General features: G+C 44.1%; 1 protein-coding gene and 1 long non-coding RNA gene across 2 annotated transcripts in view; one reads left to right on the top strand and one right to left on the bottom strand.

The window, feature by feature from the left end:
* The first annotated feature begins 2,275 nt into the window (after positions 1-2,275).
* nr2f5 (nuclear receptor subfamily 2, group F, member 5) overlaps positions 2,276-27,380 on the top strand; it is a 25,794-nt gene continuing 689 nt past the window's right edge. Inside the window, exons 1-4 of the mRNA XM_054781648.1 lie at positions 2,276-3,282; positions 18,714-18,994; positions 21,865-22,111; positions 24,852-27,380. The exon at positions 24,852-27,380 is cut by the window's right edge and continues 689 nt beyond it. Coding sequence (XP_054637623.1) covers positions 2,916-3,282; positions 18,714-18,994; positions 21,865-22,111; positions 24,852-25,171 — 1,215 coding nt within the window. The 5' untranslated portion in view covers positions 2,276-2,915 and the 3' untranslated portion in view covers positions 25,172-27,380. The remainder of the gene's footprint in view (positions 3,283-18,713; positions 18,995-21,864; positions 22,112-24,851) is intronic.
* The window catches only part of LOC129185018 (uncharacterized), a 41,221-nt gene continuing 35,077 nt past the window's right edge, over positions 21,237-27,380 (bottom strand). Inside the window, exon 4 of the long non-coding RNA XR_008572023.1 lies at positions 21,237-22,217. This is a non-coding gene — a long non-coding RNA (uncharacterized LOC129185018). The remainder of the gene's footprint in view (positions 22,218-27,380) is intronic.

Here is a 27,380-nt window from a genome sequence, read left to right as displayed (position 1 = left end):
AACTGCTGTTTTACCATGCACATGACAATAAAACTCTCTTGAATCTTGAATCTCTTGACTCGTATAAATGAAGACCTTTACAAGAAGCATTTGGCTTGAAAGTAATTTTGGATCATTTTGGATGCTAGGATGCTATTCCTACTGCTACACTGCACAGGACAAAAGGAGGAGGACTGCGTCCGCTGCCACAGAACAGAGGAAGTCATGTCTTACTTACTTACATCCAGTATTGTACTGTAAGCATTGACAGCGTTATACATCTTATAAAACATATGTACTTTCACAGCCACATGTTGACGCTGGCCGGTTCTGTTCATTATGGACAGAATTTCTAGGCGCAGCCAAGGCGTCGAGGGAGTCCAGTTTGAGGGCCTTAGGATCTCGTCTCTGTTATTTGCAGACGATGTGGTCCTGATGGCCTCATCGGGCTGTGACCGTCAGCGTTTACTGTTTACGGTTTGCATCTGAGTGTGAAGCGTCTGGGATGAGACTCAGCACCTCCCAAACCGAGGCCATGGTTCTCAGTCGGAAAAGGGTGGATTGCTCCCTCCTGGTTGGGAATGAGGTCCTGCCCCAGGTGGTGTCGGGGTCTTGTTCACGAGTGAGGGAAGGTTGGAGCGTGAGGTCGACAGGCGGATCGGTGCAGCATCTGCAGCAGTGGCCGCTGTAGCAGACCGTCGTGGTGAAGAGAGCTGAGCCGGAAAGCAAAGCTCAGTTTACTGGTAGATCTATGCTCCCACCCTCACCGATGGTCAGGAGCTTTGGGGCGGGACCAAAAGAACGAGATCACAGATACAAGCGGCTGAAATGGGTTTCCTTCGTAGGGTGGCTGGACTCACCCTAAGAGATAGGGGGAGGAGGTCGGTCATCCGGGAGGGGCTCAGAGTAGAGCCGCTGCTCGGGCATCGAGTCAGGACGCCTCCCGGACGCCTCCCTGGTGAGGTGTTCCGGGCATGCCCAGCCGGGAGGAGGCCCCGGGGCAGGCCTAGGACACGCTGGAGGGATTATGTCTCACAGCTGGCCTGGGAACGTCCCGGTGGAACTGGAAGAGGGGTCCGGACTTCCCTACTGAGACTGCTGCCCCCGTGACCAGGACCCGGATAATCGGAAGAAAACGGACGGATGGATGGATGTTGACGGTGGGGGGCGGGGCGGCGGTGAACTACACAATAAAAAAGGCTCTATTTCATCTCCAGATGTTTCTTCGTCCTCTAGTGTCGCTCAGATGTTCGCTGTAATCACTGTAAACATATTCTGTCTCGTCCATTCTCTCTCGTGTGTTTACTCTGCCTAGATGAGCGCTGCGCCTTTGCCGACGTCACTACCGGAACCGCCCTTTTCAAAGACGGATATTAGAAATGTTTCCTGCCGTGTCATCGAAAGGGATCGTTTTTTGACATGAAGCTGTATGACATCCCCATCGGCAGCGTAATCTGCCAACACCTCACAAATCGCTCTGCGTTCTATTTGTCTCCCGCCGTATCCCGTATCGCCACTCCATTCTTGTGTATGTGACTAAGACGCTCGCATCGTCTTCTGATGCACATTTCTACGTGGCACTAACATCCGTATGAGTGCCAAGTACGAAACTGTGGACTAATATCATCGAAAGGTGCAATTCTAAGACGGCCATGTGCTGTGTATCTATTGCCTCTTATCATTATTTTGTTATTTGCCCCGCTCACATAAGTGGTGCGTTACGGTCTTTGCAAGTTGCACATTTACAATCCAAAGGCCAAACTTGGAAATAAACCCCGACTGCAGACGTAGGAGCCAGCAAGCTTTGTTGCTCTGTGAAGCACAGTGCACTCTCATTTAGGTCTCACTCGCGCACCGATGTCACTATCAGCAGAAACGCCCACACGATACAATCCGATATCTAATTCTTTCGATTGAATAAGCCGTGCATCATTACACAGACTGTATTGTCTCCTGCTCACACGTATAAACGTCTCACTCATGCATGCTCCAAATAAACTAAACCATTTCATTAATGACCAAATAAAAATAATTCCATTTTCTTTGCCTTTCAGCCCGTCCACAAAGTCTCTGCAACATTCGTTGCTGTCAATCAAAGTGTCTCCCAAACTCACCACCGTCCAACCAGGGGCTTCTCGCGTTTGACCGGCCCACTGAGCAGCCAATCACAGCCGGCGCTGCCTGGCCCCCAACGCGGGTTGCCCGCTATGGGAGGCGGCATGACCTTATACGACGCTCCGGCCCGTATATGGAGCCCGCCCGCGGCCAAGGGGCGGAGTGAGGGGGAAGGGGGGCGGAGGGTTAACAGCCTACCGGTGACACTTTGCCCCAAAAGTGCAGCTTGGCTGGGACGGAGGTGACCCGTGTTGTGCGACCACCACCATCATCATTACCATCACCACCATTATCATCATCATCCTGCATCGCGACGTGGACGTGCACAGTGCGTGTTTGTGCGTCTTCCCATGAAGGCAACGCGCGCCACATTCGCGTCTTGATCCCAAAAAGGACCGGACTCCGGAGGCTCATCTCCGCCTTCCGCCGCTCCAAAGAAGACGTGGATGGGACTACTTCACACGAAGAAGAAGAAGTGTAAGCGTGCAGCTTTCGGGACTATTTTTGAGCGTAACTATTAGTCTTTAACTTCGAGCGCCTCCACGCTGACCCACCGTTTCTTTTCCTTGGACTCCCTTTCCCTTTCGCGGGACGCTGGTTCCAGGAGGAGGACGTGTTTATGGATCTGTGCGCGGCCGCCAGCACCGGGACTCTCATCGGTCATGATCCCCCGCTGCTGCTGCTCGTCTGAACTTTAATCCACACAAGAAAAGAAATTACATTAAAAAAATAACACCAGCTGCATTTGCGAGGACGTTCTCGTTCCCGTTTTTGCGCACTTTCCACTCTAAAAGCCAAAGTCCAAAGTGTTCGTGGATAGCATGGCAATGGTAGTAAACCAGTGGCCAGAGAGCATTTCCGCAGACCCGGGCTCGCAGCTCCAGATTTGCGGCCAGGACCCCGGAGGCGCGCCGGGGACTCCCAACGGCTCGACGCCGGGCAACGACGCTCTCTCCGGGGACAAGCTGCCCAACGTGGACTGCATGGTGTGCGGTGACAAGTCGAGCGGGAAGCACTACGGTCAGTTCACCTGCGAGGGATGCAAGAGCTTCTTCAAGCGCTCCGTGAGGCGGAACCTCAGTTACACCTGCCGGGGGAACCGGGACTGCCCCATCGACCAGCACCACCGGAACCAGTGTCAGTACTGCCGCCTGAAGAAGTGCCTCAAAGTCGGCATGAGGAGAGAAGGTAAGGCCGGTGTGTGTGCTGGATGTCAGCGGAGGGGGTCGTGTTTGTTTCAACTGAATGCAACATTACAAACATAATCCTAATCATTTAAACAATCGTTTGTTCACTTTTTTGACAAACACTTTTCATGATGAGGTTACAATTCGCCATCCGCGGGTGCATCGCAGTACGTGAGAATATCTTTGAAAAGTGAATTTCATCCAAAAGCTGCAGTGTTTATAAACTTACTGCTAATTTTAAAAAAACTCTTGGAAAATTAGAAAAACTGCCAATAAGAAAATGAACTGCAAAAACTTTCCTAGGCTTTAGTTTGGAGTGAAATCAAATAACTTTTCCACCATATTCTCATTTATCCGGATGCACCTGTACATTTCTAAGCACTCATCATCATTACTGTTGCCATGGAGACCAACAATCATCCTCCACCTGCAGCACTACGGTTCACATTCCTGCACCAAATTAAGCCAAACAACACCAGAATCCTCCTGTCATCTCTTTGTGTTGTCTTTTAATGACGCCGTTTGCTCAGCGACACCCGCAGCCGCGAAGCGCAGGACGCCGCTGCGTTTGTTGTGCTGTGCCGGATTAACAACGGGTCACTTGGCGCCAAAAGAGGAGCCGTGAAAACGTGTCGGTGGAGGCTTGAGCAGCTCGCCCCGCTTGTTAATTATTATTAATTGGCGCTGACGTGTTTTTCAAACGGCGGCCTCAATGTGGGTCACGTACAGGATTATTCTCATCCAGTTTAGCGATTCCAATACAGCCTGCGTAGCATTTGCGTCAAGGGAGATATCTCGAAAATGTACGCCTGGTTCTCAAAAACGGCAGAAATCAAGCGGAGGCTGTTATGATAGGTTGCGATGCGGCTAGTTTTTGACGTTCTGGCTTGCTGGCAGGCAAAAGTCGGCATTCAAACTCCGAGATAGTCGCCTGAGATGATCCCTCAGCTCCCAAGGGTCATGCCCTGTGTGTGTGTGTGTGTGTGTGTGCGTGTGCGTGTGTGTGTGTGTGTGTGTGTGTGTACACTATATCCTGTACAAAAACCCGCAAGCCACACTAACTCAGTCATGCTGTTGTGCACTGAAACCCGAGGAAATCTCCTGATGTCGCTGCAACAACGCCTTCACTGCAACAACAACAGCAAAAAAAGCAAGCATATTGCGCAATCGGGTCGCGTGCCTGCAATTTGGGGAGGTTCCAACAGGTGAAAAAATGCACAAATGCCGCAAAAGTGCAACACGAACCTGTTCAAATCACATGTTGTTGTTGTTTTTTTTACTTCGAAGAATACGAGACCATCGTGCATCATTTGAAAGCTGTTGAAAAAAAACAAAACATTCGGGGTCAAAATGTGAAAAATAAGTGCGCACATGAACAGTTGCAAAGAGACGACTATTTCGGCCTCAAGCAGCCAAATGAGGCTCACCAAGAGAAAATGGACCGACAGTAAATCCAGCTGAGAAATGCGTGGGGTGACCTGGAGTGGGGGAGAGGTGCCCTCGCCATCTGAGGCTTTTGGAGCACTCCTGCAGGTTTTAGTAGTCCACAAAAAAGTTCAGCTTCTTCCACTAAATAATATATATATATATATTTTGATATGTTATTTTTAAACATATCATTTTCACTGAATTGTACAGGTAATAATTTGCATGATTTTTAGGAAATAAATCAAAATGATTTATTGATGTCGGTTTTTTTTTGGTTTTTTTTCCATAATCAGAAACCCGAAATGAGGGAACGCTGACTTGTAAATCAGGTCACGGCCGCTGATGTGTTCACTGCCCTCAATGTGCGTCAAACGAAGTCACAGTGAGACGCGATACGAGCATACGACGGGAGGACTTTTGCAGTCTCGTTTTGATCGCGGACGGATGTCCAGTCTAACGGACAAATAAAGCATCTTTGACTTTTTCTTTTTGAGCTCGCGAGCCTCGCTCTCTCCTTGGTGCGTTCGAGGTCAGTGGGATTAAACGCTATCCTCAAATCCTCTTTGTGGGCCGGCTTCTGTTTATCAACACTCATTTGTCCACTTTGGAGCCCCTATGTTATCCCGCCTGAGGGCCCCCCGAGGAGCGTCCACTGTGAGAAGGAGCATTAAGACGGTCGAGTCACGAGCAAATTGTTCAAAGCTCGCAAGCTTTTGACTGAGTCAAGTCGTTCACCAACTCACCCCCGCAACCACTCGCTAAATTGAAAAAAGAACTGTAAAAAAGTCACATTCATCAATTGCGCAACTGTTGCTCTTACTGCATTTGCGCGCGTGTTAGAAAGCAGCGGGTCCGCTCCTCGCATCAAGTCAACCCTCCTTTCCCCTCCCTGCCCGAGCTGGATGCGCCACAAAGACTCAAGTTGGGCTGATTCACGGATACTCCAGGAGGACTCGTGTCTCACCGACTCCCGGCATGGGTGTAGGTGTGAGTCATGAACGATTCCTTAACGACTACAACGGGGGCATCCGACCTTTGACACCGAGGGCCACATGGTAAAACATGAGGGCCAATGCTAAGACGTTAGATGTATTCCAAGAAAAAAGTGCATCTCAGCTTTGTCATGTTGCTGAACAAGCACATTATTAGCACCAACTTTGCTCTTTGCTTCCCCCCCCCATTTTGCTATTGTTTTTTTTTTAATGTCCAAATATTTCAACTTTCTTCTTAAGTAATCTTTGTAACATTTTTTGGGTAATATTTTGACTTTATTCCCATAACATTCTAGCATTTTCCCCAACCTAATTTTCCAAAAAATACAACTTTATTTTGTTTTGTTTGTTTCTCTTTAATATTACGACTTAAAATAACATATTTTTCTTTCATATTTCAACTCTTTGCTACTAAAATGACATTATTTTTTATTTTTTATTTTTTTAGGATTTTCCCTCATTAGAATACGACTTTTTTCTCTTCATATTTTGACTTTATTCTTGTAAAATTACAGCTGCTGGTTTTTCATTTCTGTTTCTTTTTTTTTTTTAGATTTTCCAACAATTTCAACATTCTTCTTGTAAATTTTCTTCTTCTAATTATGAGTTATTTAAATAATATTCTGACTTTATTCTCTGATCATTATAACATTATAAGAAAACCCCAAAAACTTTAATTAATTTGACAAGAATAAAGTCAAAATAAAATAACCTAACGAGAAAAAGTCGTAATTTTACGAGAATAGCGTCGTAATATTAAGAGGGAATGTAATATCATTTTTGTAGCTTGTAATATTAAAGAAAAAATATTTTTAAGTTGAAATAATATAATAAATAATATTACATTATAAAATAAATAAAGTTGCAATTTTTGGGAAATTAGTTTGTGGTAAAAGTTATAATTTTACAAGAATGAAGTCAAAACACGATGGCAATGAAGTCATAATTGAGGGAAGAAAATTTACCAGAAAAAAGTTGAAATATGGGAAAAGACAACAACGGCACAAATGGAAAAAGAAGGTACAATTTTATGATAATAAAGTCAAAATATTAAGCGAAAAGTCTGAATTTTACGGGAGTAAACTGTTAATATTATGAGAAAAATGATGTCATTTTAGTTTTAGTTTTTTTTTAAGTCGTAATATTATGAGAAACAAGCAAAACAACAAATAAAATGGTAAATTTTGTAAAAATGAAGATGGGGAAAAGTTATAATAATCTGGGAAAAAAGTCAAAATTTTACAGGAAGAAAATTTACAAAGATTACTTAAGAAGAAAATTATTATTATATTTGGAAAATTTAAAAAAACAACAGGAAAATTGTGAAACCCCCCCAGCAAAGAGCTAATAATATGCTGTGTCACCCTTATGACGAAGCGGAGATGAAACGTGTTTAACTTCCTGGCATATCCCTGGCACATCCCTGGCATATCTCTGGCATATCCCTGGCATATCCCTGGCATATCCCTGGCATATCTCTGGCATATCCCTGGCATATCCCTGGCATATCCCTGGCACATCCCTGGCATATCCCTGGCATATCCCTGGCACATCTCTGGCATATCCCTGGCACATCCCTGGCATATCCCTGGCACATCCCTGGCATATCTACATGTGGCGCTTGACGCAACGCGCTCTGTGACGAGCCAATGGAGTACCCGACTCACTTGAGCGAGTGACTCATCGCGTCTGGAGTCGTTGAACGCAGCGGCGACGCCCATCGATAAGAAGCGGAGAAGTGGTTGTGCAGCGCGCAGGAAGCGCGTGTTTCAAGGCAAACAAACGGTGTAAACATGAATATTTGAGGACGCGGGCATGATTATTTCATGGCGACAGCCACAGTAAATTTAACAGCGTGCGAGCGGCGGCGAGCGGGCCGCCGTTAAAAGCGCGCCGTCGTCCGCGCGCACGTACATCAGTCACGCTCGCTGTGCATTATTCATCGGGTTGGGCGCAGGTTGCCGAGGTAACGCCGTGTTTGTGCTCTGGTGACATTTGTACTCTCAAACGCATCCCGATGATTCTGGAAGGCGCAGAACGAGCTTGACATTTCATCCATTTTTTGGGAATGTGTTTTTTGTAAATGTTCAATTTGAAATGCTTGTTGACGACAACCTCCCCCAGGGCCGAGCGGCATCTGGTTGCTAAAAAACATTCACGTCTTCATTAGACGTAAGCGCCAGCGTTTAGTCTGTTAAATAATTAGCCCAGCGTCGGCCTTGATGTGGCGTTCATGACATTTCCGAAGTCACGCTGAAAGTTTAACAGCCTCTTCACAGTGAGAACATTTCATTTTGTGCCTTCTGCACCCCGGGGGCACGTTTGACCTCCTTGCGAGGTGGCATGTCTGCGACGGCGGTGTCGTCATCTAACCCCACAGAACCTCGGCTTGTTCTCCTCGTCGATGGCGTCTGACAGAGAAGGTCGTTCCTGTCGAGCCTCCCGTTTTCCCACAGAAAGAATCTCCTGTATTTTGCCCTTCTTTCCTGTCACCCCCCCCCGTTCAAATGATTTCCCGCATTTTAACTCTCCTTCCAAATCCTCTCCGGTACTGCAGGTGACAAAGGTGGCAGACTCCACGCTTCAGGAGTCCGCGGGGTCAGCGCAGCGGCGAGCATTGGCAGCCGGCAGGCTCGTCTTTCCAAGCCAGAGAATCTTTCTTCCGTGGGGGGTTGGTGGGGGTAATTCCCTCATTTTGTGGAATAAAACAATACAAAATGATGTAACGTGAAACCCCATAACGTGAAATGCCCTGACACGGAATGTAAGAACACAAAACACAACTAGAAGCACCGTGTCACAAAATGCTGTAATGCGAAACATAATAACTTGAAACGCTGTAACACGAAACGCTGGATCATCAAACATCATAAGATGAAACGCTGTAATACGAAACGCTGTAACATGAAACGCTGTAACATGAAACGCTGTAATACGAAACGCTGTAACATGAAACACTGTAACATGAAACGCTGTAACATGAAATTCCATAACACGAAAGGATGCAATTTAAGACTCAGCTAGCTTGCTGCCTAAATAGGCTGTGGAACTAATCGAAACAGGAAGTTAATGTGCAACGCTAGTGTGAAAGTGTGCTTCACTGTACAGAAAGCGATGGAGTGAGGTTCCCCAGGCTGGTAAAGTTAGCGTGTGTTTTGAGCTGCCACATGTCCATTTTTCAACGAGAGTCACCAGGCTGAAGTTATCGGACACGTCACACATGACATTTGAACGTGACGAGGTGTCCTGTAGCTCTGAACCTCAGCGCCGGGATCGGCTTTTGTGGCCATGAAAGTTGTCCAGCTTTGTGTTGCGCTCGTTTGCCAGATCCGGATTAGAACGACGCAGAACAGCAGATGAATTCACATCAAAAACCCCAAACAAAACCAATCAATCATTCTGCGTGTTTCTCCCAGCGTGGCAGCCGTGTGCAGCACATGGCTCGGTAATACCCAAATTCAACACGCACAGCGGGACACTCTGCCGCCTCCTGTGACCCATATTGCACTCGCGGCAAAGCGCGGCGCCTGTGGAATATAGGTCAAGCAAAACTACAACATTAACAGCAGCGCGAGCGAGGAGTCAAAGTCCAAATGTGAGAACCTGTGGCCGGGGGCGGGTGGGGGGCGGAGGGCTCTGCCGTCCCACCGGAGCGCTAAAGTTCAACAGGCGCTGTTGACTAATCGGCGCTCCCAGCGGGCCTGCGGCGTCCAAGCTGTACACTCGGAAATCCTTCACTTAGCTTGTTTAGGCGCTGACAAATCCTAATAGCGGACGCCTCAATACGCTTCCCTCAGCTGCCCTTTTTCTTGCTTTTCACCACATTCACTTTCAAGTTCAGTCTCCAGGCCAAAGCGGGACGTGCACCTCCCAAATAATGCTCTATTTAGGACCGAAAAGGTCCCATAACACTCCCCTTTTCTCTCTAACTGCCATTGTTCGCTCGCTACGAAGGACGCTAACGAGCTAAATATTTGCTGAGAGTTGTGGTTGCTGACGTCACATCGCCGAAGTACGGCACAGGAGTCATTTGCTTGTTTTTCATTGGCTTACGGCACATCGTAGAAATAACACTTTTTAAAAACAACAAAAATCACTGAAGAAAGAAAAAGCTGAAATGTTCATTTTCTTAATTTTAGGATTTTAGCAAACCTTTTGCATTTCTTGAAGTGAGTTGTTTTTTTTCATGTTTTTATGATGTGATTACGAGAAAAACGTGTGCGATCGATGTTCTGTCTTGTGCAGAAACTATTTGTATGTACTTTATTGATCCCACAGCGGGGAAATTTACTAGTGGACTAGTGGAATTCTCTTTTACGTAAGGAAGAACTTAAACATGAAAAGGGAAACGCTTTCATAAGTTAAAAACTATTTTGTGAAAGCACGCCTTCATAAAATTCTGCAACCATTGTGGAGACTTATAATAAATATTTAGAAAAATAAGAACAAAAAAATAAAACCTGAAAAGATCAAGAAAAAACGTTTTAAAAAGTTTTAAAAATTATTAATTTCGAATGAAAGTGTGCCTTTATAATTGCAATATTTTGCAAATTAAGAACAAAAAATTAAAGCAAAAACATTAAAAGGTCAAGAAAAAGAAAGCCTTAAAGATTAAAGACTTCATAAACGTCTGCAAATGTATCATTTATAATTCATATTTTTATGTTTTGGAAAATCAGTACCAAAAAAACAGCAATAGGTCAAGAAAAAGGTTTTTAACATGTAAAAAAAACCACAAAAGAGTGCTTCATAAACTTTGCAAATATTATGGATGCTTATAATAAATATTTTTATATTTCGTAAAGTAAGAACAAAAAATAAACATTAAAAGATCAATAATTTTTTTTAATACAAAAAAAATGCATTCAAGAGTTTCTTCTTAAATATCTGCAAATTGTGGAGGCTTAAAATAAATATTTATATTTTGAAAAATAAGAACAAAAAAAATAAACAAACATTAAAAGGTCAAGAAAAAAGTTTTTAAAATATAAAAAAAGTAAAAAAAAAAAAAGAAATGATTCACTTTGCATCAAGGAGCTCCTTCACAAACATCTCCAAACTGTGGACGCTTACCACACATATTTTTATCTTTTGAAAAATAACAACTAAATAATAAACAAATGTTACAAGGGCGAAAAAAGTTTTTAAAATATTTTTTAAAAAAAGCTTAAAAATGTTTTCATTTTGCATGAAAGAGTGCTTTCATAAACGTCTGCAAATTGTGGACGCTTATACGTAATAAATATTTTTACATTTTGAAAAATGACAACAAAATAATAAACAAATGTTACAAGGGCGAAAAAAGTTTTTGAAATACAAAAAAAAAGTGCAAAAAAATAATAATTTTGCATGAAAGAGTGCTTTCATAAACGTCTGCAAATTGTGGACACTTATAATAAATATTGTTATATTTTTAAAAAATAAGACTGAAAAATAAACAAATGTTACAAGGGCAAGAAGAAGTTTGGAAAAGTGCAACAAAAAAAAGGGAATACTTAACCCTCGTCTCCACGCATGGAAGAAACGAAAGCCGAGCTGCGAGGACAGGACAGCAGGATGTTCACGTTAACATTTACAGACGTGTGCTGTGCCCGTCTCGTTTCGGTGTCACTCGTAATAACGCTGCATCTGCCAGTGGCTCCCGGGAACGTTTAAACGCACGTGCGACACTTTGCGGGAGGACAAATCAGCTTCCGATGTTCACGTACGGAATTTTTGCTCGCTCACGTTGGCCTACCGCTAATCTGTAACCAGGCTTTGATTACAGGGTCCTAAATCCCGCCGTGTTTGGCAGCACTTAAAAGCAAACGAGGGCTTCCAGCAGCTGACCTGCAAAGTCACTTTTAGGGGATTCTTTGGACAAGCATGGCAGGCTGTGTGTGTCTGGGATGTGTGCCGCTGGCTGAGAAGTGGATGTAAGGATAGCGTGAATCAGAGTCAGCGAGTGCACGGCCAAGTCTCTTCACTAATTAATTCAGGAAGCGCCTCATCAAAGTCTGAAAGGCTGAGACTGCAGCATCCTCGCAGCAGAAGAGGGGCGGGGGGGAATCAAACTTCTGCATGTAAGGCTGCCCCCTCCTCCTCTGCCCTCCGCGTCTGTCTGTCTGCGTCTGTGTCACCGTCTCGCGACTCGCCACCGCCGCCTGCGCTTCTTCGGGCCTGTCTGGTTCTTCTTCTTCTTGTGTTGTTGACATTGCGGCTCGTTTATCTTCCGCACGCCAAACTCTACCCTTGCAATCCACGAACGCCTTCCCTCTCCGTCGGATGGACTCTCTTGTCCGTGCACAAGCTCTCGTGGCGTGCCGTGATTGTGCACTGTCAGCGCTATCATCAGGGGTGTCCAAACTTTTTCCACCGAGCCCGTATGCTGAAAAATGAAAGGATGCGGGGGCCGCTTTGACAAGTTTTTAAAACCCAGCCCGTGTACTGTAGAATGCAAAGAGGTTTTTTATAGAAAAAACCCAGCCTGCATCTCAGCTTTGTGGCAAAGCGTATTATTAGTGTGAACTTTTCACGGTAATCTCTCGGATTCCAGACCCGACAGTGAGAATGAATTTCATCAGCGTCTTGTATTGCCTTAAAGGGGGAGTTGGGATTTTTGGACATGAAGTTGTTTCACATCCCCATCAGCAGTGGAGTCCGTCAGCAGCGACTCAACCCCCGCTTGGTCTCCTAAGTCCGGTTCTGGTCGGATTTCGGTGAGGGTGAAGAACGTGGTTCCAGGTAGTCGCTGGGGTTTGACCAGTAAGGAGTTTGGCTTCTCGAAGCAATATGCGTTCAAAAGAGCGTCACAAAAATGCCTACTCGGAAAAATAAAAATAGCTTTTTGAAAAACTGCGATAGAGTGAGGCCACGATGTTCCAACGGTGAAGTGGTGAGGGGCGACCATAAACTCTGTTCTTGTTTTCCTTTTTTTTTCTTTTTCAAACAAATATTGAAACTTGATTCTCTTTCCTTTTTTTGTAAAATGATGTATTTATTCTCATAATATTTGGGTTTTATTATCATAATATTCTAACTTTTGCCCAAAGTAATTACCCTAAAAATGTTTGTTTCTCTCTCTGTCGCTAAAAAAATGACATATTTTAGTCTTTAATATTTAAATTTTATACTATTTTTTCTTTTAATATTATTACTTTATTGTCTGAATATTTTGTATTTATTGTCATAAAAAGACTGCCTTTTTTACTGTCATTTTTTAGTTTTCTTGTTTAATTGTATTTTCAGAACGTGCCAAGGGCCAACTATAAAACAGCCTTTTTATGAGATAAAAAGTTGAAATTATGAGATAAAAAGTTGAAATTTCAGATAAAAAGTTTAAATTATGACATAAAAAGTCATAATTATGAGATAAAAAGTTGAAATTATGGGATAAAATGTAATAATTATGAGCTGAATAGTCCAAATTACAACATAAAAAGTAATAGTTAGGAGATAAAAGTCATAATTATGAGATAAAAAGTTGAAATTATGAGATAAAAAGTCGAAATTGCAGGATAAAAAGTTATAATTGAGATAAAAAGTCAAAATTGCGAGATAAAAAGTCATAATTATGAGATAACAAGTTTAAATTATGAGATAAAATGTCATTATGAGCTGAATAGTCGAAATTACAACATAAAAAGTCTAAATTATGAGATAAAAAGTCATAATTATGAGATAAAACGTCGAAATTGCAAGATAAAAAGTCATAATTATAAGCTAAATAGTCAAAATGATGCGATGCAAACTGCGCTTGGAGCCTTCGTCACGTTGCACTCGGCACATGCGCAGCTTGTCTCTGCTAATTTCGACTTTTTATCTCATAAATATGGCTTACCATTGGGATATTATTTTTCTTTCAGTGGCAGAGATAAATGAAAAGCAGGTCTCGGCAAAATCTGCAAATGACCTTCGTTTCCTTATCAGGAAAAAACCCCTCCCAAATTTATGGCTAAATTGTAATCTTGTGACATCTCCTTCGCTTCAGAAGTACTACTGATTGTTTAAATACTGTGCCGCTCGCGAGTCAGTGAGTCTTTCTTTGGCAGGAGCCAATCATGAGCTATCTCTCGACGAGCTTGTCGACCCACTGGAAAGGCAGGAGGTTATTATATATAACAGCTTTATATACCAGTCTGCCTCAGTGTCATCTTACAAAGAACACTAAACTCATCACACAGCAACTTAACACTCAAAAGGTATACACCTGAGAACGTATATAAACATGAAACAATACGAGTTTAAAATGAAATAAATAAGTTTTCCCATAATGCACTGGGTCTGAGCAATGGATTCATTATTATTATTATTCATGTGTTCATTATCTTTGTTATTCCCATTCCCGTGACCTTCACCTGCATGTTGACGCACGCGGCTGCCTTCCTATCTTCATTCCACTTGGAGCCGTGCCCACACCCGCCGACCCGCGGGTCAAAGCTCAGGGCCAAAATAAAGGCAGCAGAGGCAGGAAGGTGTCACATGACACATGGCTGACAGCGTGCGCTCTTATGGAGTTCATCTTTACGATAAGTGATGGTGGAATTTGGCGGCTCCACCAACAAGGTCTTCAAGCGTTGCAGCAGGGGTGTCCAAAGTGCAGCCCGGGGGGCCATTTTCAGCCCGCAGCTTGCTTTTTATTGGCCCCCGCATCCTTTCATTTTTCACTATGTGGCCCTCGGTGGAAAACGTTAGGGCACCCCTGCTTTCGGGGCATCATGGGAGCAACCAACAAAGCGCGTCTTGACGTCTTAATATCAGTAGTAAATATTACGTTTGATTTAAATCAGAGGTGGGGCTGGGGGGGCCGTGTTCTTTTTACATTACACTTTTTTGCTTTTTTAGATTTTTTAAAAAATATATTTCAATTTATTTTTTCAATTTATTACGTCTTTATTCTGTTAATATTATGACTTTATTATCGTAATATTATAACTTTTACCCAACCTATTTCCCTAAAATTGCAACTTATTTCTCAAACTATTATGGCATTAAAAAAATATACTTTTTAATCTTCATTTTTCCTCTTAATGTTATGTCTTATTCTCCTAATTTTCATCTATATTGTCGTAAAAATTTTCCCATTTTTGCTGTTGTTTTTTAAATGTTATTTTCTTGTACATTTGTGTTTTGGAATGTTCGGAGGGCCAATAAAAAAAAACGTCCTGATTTAAATATCCATCAGTTCAGCTCACTTCGGTATGTTTAGAATGGTCAACCATTGATGAGTGTTTTTTAGATTTTATTTCTTTTGTAGCTGCATTTTCTCTTTTCTCCCTAAGCGGCCACCGGGGGGGCCGCCCCAAACACTGACATCATCAGTCGTTAAATGTTTTTGGTACTCGAGGGTACCACCAAAATGGGCCCCCTTGTTGACTTTTGAGAATAGCAATGCAAACAAATGGATGGCACGCTTAAGCGAGCTAAACAGATGGTTGTTGTAATCTTGTAAATCGGCGGCGCGCGATACCATGCATCATCTGGACGGGGTTCATGTGAGGTCGCGTGTTTGTTTATTTTCCACTGGGAGGTGAAAGCTTTAGAAGCGGAAAAAAAAGCTTCTTATTAAAGCCAACTGTCGCAGCGAGCCAAATCTGTAATGCGTCTGCGGCGGCCTCGGCACCGTGACCTTGGGGTCCAAATGTTGCGAGGGTTTAATTGTATTTCGCCGCCATAATTCCGCTAGCAGTCTGACCCCGCGGGCTAATCCGGGGCATCCAGGCAGCGAGGCGTGCGCTCCGCCAGCTGCCGTTTGCTGAAGTGGCATTTTGAAAGTGGCAGCTGAAACGTCCCAAAGGTACCTCCGCTTGCGTGCCACGCTGCCCTTGCTTGCCCGCGCCCTCATTTTTACGGTACGCATCAGAACGGGAGACGACGGGACGGGAGCTCTTTGGGCGTCTCACTGGGAATTCTCGCAGTTTACGACATAGAACGGGGGCGTCCAAAGTGCAGCCCCAAATGGAAAAATAAGCATTTTTACAAGAATAAAGTAAATACATTAAGAGAGAAAAGTTGGAAGATAGCGAGAAAAAGTTGTTGTTTTTTGAGAAGAATGTAATATTATGAGGAAAAATAACAATAAAAATAATAATAAAGTTGAAATATTAAAGAATTTTTTAAAAGTCATAATATTATGAGAAACAAACAAAACTACTAATAAAGTTGCCATTTCTTTTGGGAAATTATGTTGCGGAAAAAGTTATACTATTATGGGAATAAAGTCAAAATAGTATGGAAATAAAGTCGGAATTACGTGAATAAAATTTACAAGAAGAAAGATGACATTTTTGGGAAAACCCCCCCCAGCATAAATGGAAAAGAAACACTGTAATTTTATGGGAATAAAGTCAAAATATGAAGAGAAAAAGGGGGTCCTCTAACGGGAAAAAAAGTCTCAATTTTATGAGAATTAACCTGTGATATTTTGCGGAAAAATAACATCACATTTGTCACATAAAATTGAAATATTATTAAAGAAAAAACATGGCATTTTTTTAAAAAGTCATAATATTATGAGAAAAAAACAAAACAACTGATAAAGTTGTCATTTTTGGAAAATTTAAATTTGGGAAAAGTTATAATATTAGGGCAATAAAGTGAAAATATTTTGGAAATAAAGTCATAATTACGCGAATAAAATTTACAAGAAGAAAGATGGAGTTTTGGAAAATTAAAATAAAAAATAATAAAGTCACAATTTTAAAAGAAAAAGGTTGTATTTTAACGGGAAAAAAGTCGCCATTTTATGAGAATAATCCCATGATATTTTGAGGAAAAAGAACATCATGCAAAAGTCATAATATTATGAGAAACAAACTAAACAGCAGGCTACTTCCTGGTTTGTGGGAAATCACTTTAGCGTGTGACTATTTTTTATTTTCATTTCAGAACGCAAAACGACAAAACTAAAAAAAAATTGTAGCTAGAATGCTAGCCAGCAGGCTACTGTTTGTTTTTTTACATAAGGATTAAACAGACTCTACCATTTACTTTCTGGGGTGGAACACAAAAAGAGAAAGTTCCTTTAATAAAGGGGAAAAGCACAGTTTGTTTGTTTATCCGTCTACATGTTAGCTAACAGGCGTCCCGACTAACCCGACTGGCTAACTTTCTGGTCGATTCGCTTAACTTCCTGGTAGGCTGGCTAACTTCCTGGTCATCTGGATAACTTCCTGGTAGCCTGGCAAACGTCATGGAGGCCTGGATAACTTCCCGGTATCCTGACTAACTTCCTGGTAGACTTGATAACCTCCCTGGTAGTCTGGCTAACTTCCAGGGAGGCAGGCTAACTTCCCTGTAGATTTGCTTAGCTTCCTGGTAGCATCTCTAAATTCCTGGTAGATTAACTTAACTTCCCAGTAGCCGTGCCGACTTCCTGGTAGATTCGCTTAACTTCCTGGTAGGCTGGCTAACTTCCTGGTCATCTGGATTACTTCCCAGTAGCCTGGCAAACTTCCTGATAGACTTGGTAACCTCCCTGGTAGTCTAGCTAACTTCCTGGTATCTTGGCTAACGTCCAGGTAGGCAGGCTAACTTCCCAGTAGATTTGCTTAACTTTCTGGTAGCCTCGCTAAGTTTCTGGTAGATTAACTTAACGTCCCGGTAGCCTAGCTAACTTTCTGGTAGATTCGCTTAACTTCCTGGTAGATTGGCTAACTTACTGGGCACCTGGATAACTTCCTGCTAGCCTGGCTAACTCCCATTTTGTTCCGTGAACCTGTAGCATTACTGTCATGCAGTTGTTTGTGTGAGTTTTTGGAATTTGCGTCATTTTACTGTTCCATGTGTTCCATGGGCTCCCCCTGCTGTTATCCATGCAAAGTGAAAGTGGGATACACGCTTTTGTTGAGGTAAATATGAGTCATTTCAGGCTCAGGCAAACAATAGTGCCGAATGTGCTACATGCTAGCAAAGCTTGTCTCTGTCTTGATGTAAACGGTTTGCTTTATTTAAATGTTGTGTTATTAGCGCTGATGCTAACGCTAACACCACCCAAGAGGTGTCCTGGCTGGTCCACCAACATCGCAAAGTGCTAGCTCAGGCAGTTAGCATGAACGTGATGTGTTAAAGCTGTTCTGTTGAGGTACAGCTCTTACATATAGTAGCTTTAAAGGGGTCTGTGGTTCTGGGTCATGCCTGCCACATGACCTCTTGTTTGGCATTCACTTTCCCAGAACACGGGTCGTCCGGACTTCACCGGGAAGGCGATTGTGCCAAGGTGCTTTCTTCTTCTTCTTCTCCTTCCCAGAAGTTTAAAAGTAAAGCTCGACCTCCTTCGAGCTGCGTTCAGTCGACACAGCTGTCGGGGCTGACAGCTGATTGGAGCGCTGCATTTTCCGAACCCCTCCCCCGCCCCCCGCAGCCTTCCAGGCCTCCACCTGTCTCTTTATGTAAACTCTTTGCATTCAAGTCCTTTCTCCTCACCTTATCGCCTCCTGACGTCGCTTTCGGCCTCGTTTTTTTCCCCCTCGCTGCCGTCCTCGTTGTCCGTGTTGTGTTCGTGTGACAGCAGACGCGGGGATGACTGAACAGGTGTTTTCCAAAAGGGGCGTTTGAGCCTCCCTGCAGAGAAAGAGGGCGGGGCTTAGTGTATACATGTGTCCACTGGTGCCCGGAGGGGGCGGACTGGTATGGAAAGGTTTTCCACAGAAAACAAACAAATCTCTTTTAGGTTTCCTCGTGATCGTTTGGATGTCGGACAGTCCCATGAGGTAATATAAGGTAACATAGTGTGACATGGTGATTAATCATGATTAATTCATTTGAAACCCATGATTAATCTGATTAAAAATTGTACTCATTTGACAGCCCTAATAACTATATTAATAAACAAAATATATAGTGAATACATGTATGCATGAAGGCATATATAATATACATGCAATACAAATAGAAGATCACGGAGGACAGGGAAATAAAAGCAGGCTTCGCTACACATCTTGAAATCAACACATTTTCCCTCCACAGCCCTTGTAAAGGCATGCACATCATGAGCACATAATATCGGATCTTTGTCTGTTTTTGTCTCCATCAGCCGTACAACGAGGGCGCACGTCCAACTCCCAGAGCAGCCCGGGTCAGTACCTGAGCAACGGCGGCGACCCGTACAACAGCCAGCCGTACCTGTCAGGATTCATCTCCCTGCTGCTGCGGGCCGAGCCGTACCCCACGTCACGGTACGGCGCCCAGTGCATGCAGGGCAACAACCTCATGGGCATCGAGAACATCTGCGAGCTGGCCGCCAGGCTGCTGTTCAGCGCCGTGGAGTGGGCCAAGAACATCCCGTTCTTCCCCGACCTGCAGCTCATGGATCAGGTGAGCGCCCGCGCTGCGACGTGTTCATTCGTCTTGTCGAGTCCAACAGCCTGTCCGCAACAACAAAAGTCCTCATTTTTCTTTGCTTTTTGGCCTTTCTGCCAAACGTCTGCTTTCGGCATTTGCATGGACGGGAAAGTTTACACTTTCGGCCCGTAGATAGTTTTTTATTGGCCCTCGGCCACTCAAACATTGCTTTTCGAACGCCTTAGTTTTCCTACGATACGGTTTTTGACAAAAATGTTGCTTTGGTTTCTGTACAGTCTGGGTTATCGGACGATACTGCACGTAACAAACCAACACAGCGCCCCGCGTGCTGCTGACGAACCATGTGTACGTTTTGGATTGAGTGTTACTGCTGGATACAATAATAAATAATAAACCAGTAAATAACACACAACTCATACATCATTTTGAAAAATGACGAAAAACGAATTGTATGAAAATTTGGACGTACGCAAACCGAGGATTGACTGCAGTTTGTTACGTGCAATATTGTGCGAAACCGAGGCGGTTTACAAAAACTGACGCAAAATGCAACGAAAATTTTTGATGAAACCGAATCATACAAAAACTGGGCCGTACGAAACCTGTAGTTTGTTACGTGCTATATTGTGCAAAAAACAACAGCGTACGAAAATCGAGGAAAACTGTTAAAAAAATTTTCACTGAAAACCGAATCATATGAAAATTGGGGACGTACAAAAACTGAGGTTTAACTGTTGTTTGTTACACACAATAATGTACAAAACCGAGAGTGTACGAAAACTGAGGCAAAATGTAACGAAAATTTTCGACAATAAATGAATCATACACAAACTTTGTATGACTTTGTGCAAACTTTGTGCAATATTGACGAAAACTAAGGCAAAATTTAACAAACATTTTTGACAAAAAAGGAATCATACAAAAACCACGATTTGACTGTAGTTTGTTACGTGCAATGTTGTACGAAACCAAGCTAGTGTACAAAAACCAAGACAAAATTTTATGAACATTTTCAATTAAACCAAATCCTACAAAAAGTGTACGTAACAAACTGTAGTTTGTTACGTGCAATATTGAATATATTATATTGAAAAAAATATATATATAATATATAATATATAATATAATATATATAATATTGAAAAAAAAAACGAGAATATATGAAAACCGAGGAATGAAAATGAAAACACATGAAAGCCGTCTTTAACTGTAATTTGTTGTGTGCAATACTGTACAAAAAGTGACAAATACAAAAAGCTGGGAAATATGAAAAGATACATAACAAACTACGTGCAATACGACAGTATCTGAAAACAGAGGCAACATTTTCATGAAAACTGGGAAAATTGGGAAGTATGACTGTAGTTTGTTTTTGTTATTGTTTTGCAATATTGTACGAAAACAGAGGCAAAATTATCATTGGCCATTTTGGAAGAAATTAATGACAAAAAACACTGCAAAATAAATATTTCACACGATTTATCCTTCAGTTTTTCTGCACGCGGGCCTCGGTGGAAAACCAAATTTTACATTCCACACAATGTGGGGGGAAAAAACCCACTGCGGTGTCATGTTCGAAAAGAAGCACATGAACAGCATGGCGAAGCAAAAAGATCAAAAAAGCGGCGGCTAAAATAAGCATAAAAACCAAAGTGAAAACCGTGTTTGCGACACGATACGTGGCGAGCGCAAGGCTTTAAAGCGTTGGCGCTGGTATGTGAGCACGAGCGTTAATTAAAACGTGCACTTTGACCTCCAAACCACATGAGAATAAACATGAAAGAAACAGCATTGACAGCCAAATAGACGTGACGGTGCCACGAGCTGGCTGTGTCGTGTCGTTAGTGTGGCGTCTGCAAAGCTGAAGTTGGCGGTTTCAACACGACTGAAAGGAATTAGGGATTCATGATGGGCAGATGTTTCTTACCATGAATAGACGCCTGGTACTCTCTGCAGGTGAGTAAAACATAGAAAAATATCCCAGATGCAAAGTGTGATGTACAGTAAGTGTACCTAATGTTGTGGCCTGTGTCAGCGTCCACCCTGTAAACCAGGGGTGGCCAAAGTGCGGCCCGGGGGCCATTTGCGGCACGCGGCTGTAATTTTATTGGCCCGCAGTAAAGTCCAAAAATGTAATTTAACGAGGAAACTTTAAAACAGCAGCAGCAAAAATGGGAAAATCAGTCAAAAGCATGAGGTTGAAATATTAAAGAAAAATGTTTTTTTTAAGTCCAAAACAGTGAATAAAGTTTATAACATCAGAATAAAGTGAAAATATTAGCAGAAGAAAATATACAAGAAGAAAGTTGAAATATTCTGAAAATTATACCAACAAAATCCAAAGCAGAAATGGAAAACAGCATAAAGTCAAAACATCACGACACAAAATGGCTTTCTAATGACAAAGAAGATTGCAATTTTAGAGACGAAACTTGTAACATGAGGAAAAATATCATTTTAGTAACAATGTTGAAGGAAAGAAAGAATACATCATTTTTCTGGAAAAGATAAAAAATATTATGGAAATAAAGGTCTAATTCCGAGAAGAAGCTGAAATCCAAGAGTTGGAAAATAAATAAAAAAATCAGCAGAAATGGAAAAAAACAGCTTTCGGGAATAAAGTCCAAATATTAAGAACAAAAATCATGATCAAATGAAGAACAAAAGTGGCAATTTTCCAAGAATAAACTTGTATTCTTGTGGGAAAGAGGCCATTTTTAGCAGCATTTTCATCTCGCTTCGGAGCATCTGTCTCCGTGTTGCTTTCCAAAATATCAGCGTGGTCCTCGCATCCTTTCACTTTTCACCATGTGGCCCTCGCTGGAAAAAGTTTGGACACCCCTGCTTTAACAAACTAATGATGTCCGTCGTCGTCCTCCTAGGTGGCGCTGCTGCGCATGTCGTGGAGCGAGCTCTTCGTCCTCAACGCCGCACAGTGCTCCATGCCGCTGCACGTGGCGCCCCTGCTGGCGGCGGCGGGCCTGCACGCCTCGCCCATGTCGGCGGAGCGCGTTGTGGCCTTCATGGACCACATCCGCGTCTTCCAGGAGCAGGTGGAGAAGCTGAAGGCCCTGCAGGTGGACACGGCCGAGTACTCCTGCCTCAAATCCATCGTGCTCTTTACGTCCGGTGAGTGGAGGCGACTGCTTTCCCAACTGCAACGTTTTCGTGTTCAAATTGTCACGCGTGGGAACGAGGGCGAGGGCGAGGGCGAGCGTCCGCATGTTTCGTTCCGCTGGAGGCCACAAGCAGAGAACAACAAGCAGAGAAGTCAACTCCTGAGTTAGACGTTGGCCAACGAGAGACGTTCTTCCGCCTCGCTGCGTGAAAGGAATACCAGCAGAATGTGTCACATGCAGGCGGCGTTCATCTCACAGCACACGTCCCACGTTAAAGTACGTCCTTTGTGCACTTTAACACACAGCAAGAGCGCAGTAATAACAAACATGTTGGTGTCAAAATCGCATAGTTTGCATATTTTACTGTATTATTTTATTTGATACTAGGAAAATACAGTAAATACATGATGGTATTGCTTTATATATATTTTTAGAATTGTTTTATTATTAATACTATTTTTTAAATCTATTTTTAAAATTATATTTGTATTAATAAATGTCATTTTAACCCCTGAAAGGATATTTCCCGTATATATATTATTTTATAATAACTAATCGTAGATGTAATCCCCAAAGGGAAATGAAATATACAGTATTATATATTATATATTATATATTATATATATATTATATATTATATACAGTATACAGTATAATGGTATTGCTTTGCAGATTTTTTAAAAATTGTTTCTATATTTTCTTGAGTATTAATCCTAATTTTAAGTCTTGCGGAGAAATGTAATATTTAATGGTAATACTTTTAAAAACAGCATTTTTACTACTTGTATTATTTTTTGTTATTAATCATGAATTTAATCCTTGTCGGGAAATACTGGATATATTGGTCATGTTTGACTTTTGTATGAATAAATGTCATTTTTCACAATAACTTATTACTTGTATATATATTTTTTTTAACTAAGCCTAATTAGTAATCCCGTAAGGGAAATTCAAATAATGTTATTGATTGATTTTTTTTTAATTTGCATTATTTCTATTATTTTTGAAATTATTAATCCTAATTTTATTATCAATAATTAATAATGATAATTGTAACCCCTGGAAGGAAATGAAATATAAATATATATATATATATATAAATGCATATAAAATACATCATTCATTTTGAAAAAGCATTTTGTATGACTTCTATATTTGCTGTTATGAATCATAGTTTTAATCCTGAAGGGAAATGAAATCAACTTCAGTTCGGAGCAAAGCGTGAGCCGAGCCGCTTGGCTAGGCTGCCGTGTCGGCATGGCAACCACATGCTGTCACAACATCGCTGACGGATCATGCGCAGTCACCCCGCGGGGCCACGTGGAGGTTGGGGGGCGGGTGGGGTGAAGACGTGAACACTGCTACCTTTTCTTCCCCCCTCCATGTGTCTCGTGTTCCTCCCTTTGCTCGGCGGCCATCATCATCCATCGCTTCCTTCCAGAACACCCACCCGCCCCCACCAGCAGCCAACCCCCCATACAACCCGCCCTCCCAGGCCCCGCTTGCCCCACCTCTGGACTTAAAATATGCATAGCGGGTTGCAGTGAGACGGTATTGTCCACAGCGCAGCCGTGACCTACATAACCCCCGTAGCCCTGAGCAGACCATGTGACTCGTGCACACACACACACACACACGCGCCTCCAGCCCCCACCCTCCCGACAGAGAACGATGTAGCATTAAAATGTAGATGCTAACAAGGCCAGACAAACGCCTCCCTCGGAGTGCCCATCATGCAGTTTCAAGAGGACGGCCGTCTCCGCGCTGCCGCCGCTCTCACCCCCACTGACCCGGTGTGCCCCCGCCTGGACAAGAGAGCGGCGGCGCTCGCTTGGCGCGGAAAGCCCGCTGAGATGTCGCTTCGGCACGCGAGGAAGGCTTCGCTAATCTCAGCCGCTGCCTTGTCACGCAGGGGCTGGCGAACATGCTGAGCTGGGGGGGGGTGGGCGCTTGATTAAAAAAAAAAAGATCATTTGATTCAGTGGTCGTTGCTGCAGGGAGGGGCGTTGGGGGGGTCACATCAAAGCGTGACAAGAAGCAGCCTCGATGTAAAGCGACAGGTCAAAACAAAAGACGTGTCCGCTGTGAAAGAACGGCCAGGGTTCACAGGGGGGTCAGCGCAGGTGGGGGGCGTACAGTAAAAACGTGTCTTTGTTGCAACTTCACGCAGCCGTGACCTCCTTCTACAAATCCCTCTTGCCCCCCCCCCCCAACGCTGAGGGTGTGAAGAGTGTAGCGTAACGCCCTCTCAGCTGTGCCAGAAGGGGGTGTGTGTGTGTGTGTGTGTGGGGGGGGGGGGGGGCGCTAACATTATCGTGGTCTCCGGTGACAACCCTAACACATACTACACTGTGTGTGCGACTACTACGCTCCTCAGCACATCATCGTTCTTACGTGTAGGACACAAACGTTAGCCACACTAGCATAGCTGTGACGCTAACGTGCTAAGATTACACTCACATTGGAACAGCGCATCATGCTAGGTTAGCCTATTCACCAAAGAAAAACGAAACACTCAAACCTACAGCTCCCGAGTCTGTAGCTGACTGACGGATAGCTGGCAGAGCTGCAGGCTGCATTTTAAGACATGTAGCGAAGCCTCTTTTTTTTCTTGTTTGCTTTCTTTCTAGTCTCCTCCTCCTCCTCTGCCATGTGCTGCTGTGTTATGTTTGGATGATGTGAACACGCCACGGGAGGCATCATGTGATGAGCTGTAAAGTAATGTGCGCGTTGTCCCTCCTCCCCCGCAGACGCCATGGGGCTGTCAGACGTGGCGCACGTGGAGAGCATCCAGGAGAAGTCCCAGTGCGCCCTGGAGGAGTACGTGCGCAACCAGTACCCCAGCCAGCCCAACCGCTTCGGGCGTCTGCTGCTGCGCCTGCCCTCGCTGCGCATCGTGTCGTCGCCGGTCATCGAGCAGCTCTTCTTCGTGCGCCTGGTGGGCAAGACGCCCATCGAGACGCTGCTGCGAGACATGCTGCTGTCGGGCTCCAGCTACAACTGGCCCTACATGCCCGCCGTGCAGCGCGAGCGCCCCATCTCGTTGCACTACAACGAGAACGGGCCCTGAAAGGCCACTCCACCCCCACCCCCCACCATTCCACTCCGATCATCACCCACCCCCCCACCCACCAGGCTGATGATGTCACAAGATGGCGGTGGTAGAAGTTCACCAGCAGGTCTGGACTGTCAGGCGAACTGTTTGTCGTCGTCGTCGTCGGTGCTGCGCCTCCACGTGTGCCAGTTTGATAAATAATACAGACCAAGGGCTCTTTGGACTCATTGGCCCTCACTCCCACCCAAGCCCCCTCCCCCTCCCCCCCTGAAACCACAAGCCATTAAAAAGAACTCATGCCAAAACGTTTTTTTGGACCTTTTGCGGAGGACTTTATTGTTGAATTGAGTGTTGATACGGAGAGATGATTGTGTCCACATGTACAGTATATCATTGATATCACTGATCATCTATTGGTTGATTGACAGTGGGCGGGGACGGCTCAGGTCCACTCGACGGGCCTGACAATATCAAATTTATCGTGCCAAAGCCAAATTCGCAAGTTTTTTTTTTTTCCCTTGTCGTCGTAAAGCCGGAGGTGGTTCTGGGCTCAAACCTGAGCTCAGATGGGTTCGCTCCCCCAGGTCCAAAAACAAAAAAAACATGCATGTTCGATTCATTGGAGGCTCTAAATTGTCCCTAAGTGTGATTGGGAATCCGCTATCTGAGCACAGCCCTCGCATTTCAACAACAAAGTCGTGATATCAGCACGTAAACATGTAAGAGCATGAAAGCAGACGTGGACGTACTTTAGAGCAGTCAGTGTACAGCTTCTATGGCAGTGTAGACTTACCACCCACTGAAAATGAGTCAACATGCAGTCGCTATTGTCTAACTAGCTGGTACCACACTTCAGTGGCAAGGTAACTGAGTCATGCATGATGGTGGTAGCGTGCATGAGTGCCGCCCCTCTCCAACATAATAAGAAGCCCAAACACAAATGCTAAATGTGTGGTGTGAATATCTGGCGCTGTCTTAATCCTCTTGGGCAAGGAACAGAGCAGAGATGCGCAGCTTGTTCCTTCATGTTTCCCTTCGTTGAACCATAGCTCCCCCGGCGCTGGCAGCACTCGTGCAGCCCGCGACTGTAGGAGAGACACCGTTATCTTGCTAAAAGACGAAATAAAGTTGCTGAGCATTTAAGCATCAAAGAGTGCTTGGAAGACAATGCATGATATGCTGCGCACGGAGGGCACCACGCTCTGATTCATGAATGCCGCCGTACCTGCTGGAATGCAACTTTCCTCTCAATGCACCGCAGCTCCACCCGTGTCGGCAGCACTCGTGCACACTACCACCACCGTTCTTGACTGTAAAAGACGCAATTGTCGCATTTGTTGGAATTCATGTTTCCCCTCAGTAAACCACAGCTCCCCAGTGCCGGTAGCACTCGTGCAGCCTTACTCGAGGCTGCAGGCAAGACACAATTACCTTGCCAAAAGATCATGAAAATTGTGAGTTTTGCCGCTCGTGAGCATTTAGGTCGCTGAGGTCTAAGAAGAACGTGTGCGTCACACCGCAGCTCCCGCAGCTCCCCAGTGTCGGCAGCACTCGTGCGTGCTACCACCACCATGCACCACGGTGGGCAAGACACAGTTAACTTGCTACTGGTTTGTTTTGCCTGCCTGTTGTGCTGATAGTAAAGCTGTACTGCTATTCAAGCTGTGCACTGACTACTCTAAAGTACTTAGCTTTCCATCGTGTTGTCTGTCCCATCACAAGATACGCTGTCCAAAAAGCTTGTTGAATGTGAGGGCTGTGCTCTTCAGTGAGGAACTGCTGTGGTGGACTGGCGACCAGTCCAGCCCAACAGGAATGAATGAACGAATGAACGAATGAACGAATGAATGAATGAACGTGAAGTAAAAGCTGAGGCGCTTGCACGGTGAAGAACACGTCCTCACTCCTGGAGAAGCACGGCGCCGCCGCCCGCGGTCCTCATCGGAACTTCTCACGCTCGCTTCTTTTCTACGTGCGATTGTCACAGCGGACCTTTTCAACCTTTCGTCGTTTGTTTTCTCGGGTGGTGGGCGGGCAGGGCGGGGGGGTCGGGGCGTTTAGCTGTACTTGCCTTAGAACAAAGACTTTGAACATTTATCTTATGACTGTGCCATAATCTCTCGTCGCCTGTTATAACAGGCATTATGTCCCGCAAAGAGGAGGCAGCCTGGGCCTCCCTGCAGGTTCTTTTTGTCACCAAGAGGAATAAAAAACGCGTATTTGG

This window comes from Dunckerocampus dactyliophorus, chromosome 7 (genome assembly GCF_027744805.1).
Source record: "Dunckerocampus dactyliophorus isolate RoL2022-P2 chromosome 7, RoL_Ddac_1.1, whole genome shotgun sequence".
In the NCBI taxonomy this organism is placed as follows: domain Eukaryota; kingdom Metazoa; phylum Chordata; class Actinopteri; order Syngnathiformes; family Syngnathidae; genus Dunckerocampus; species Dunckerocampus dactyliophorus.
The sequence above is the reverse complement of the archived record's forward strand: the minus strand, read 5'-3'. Positions and strand labels throughout refer to the sequence as shown.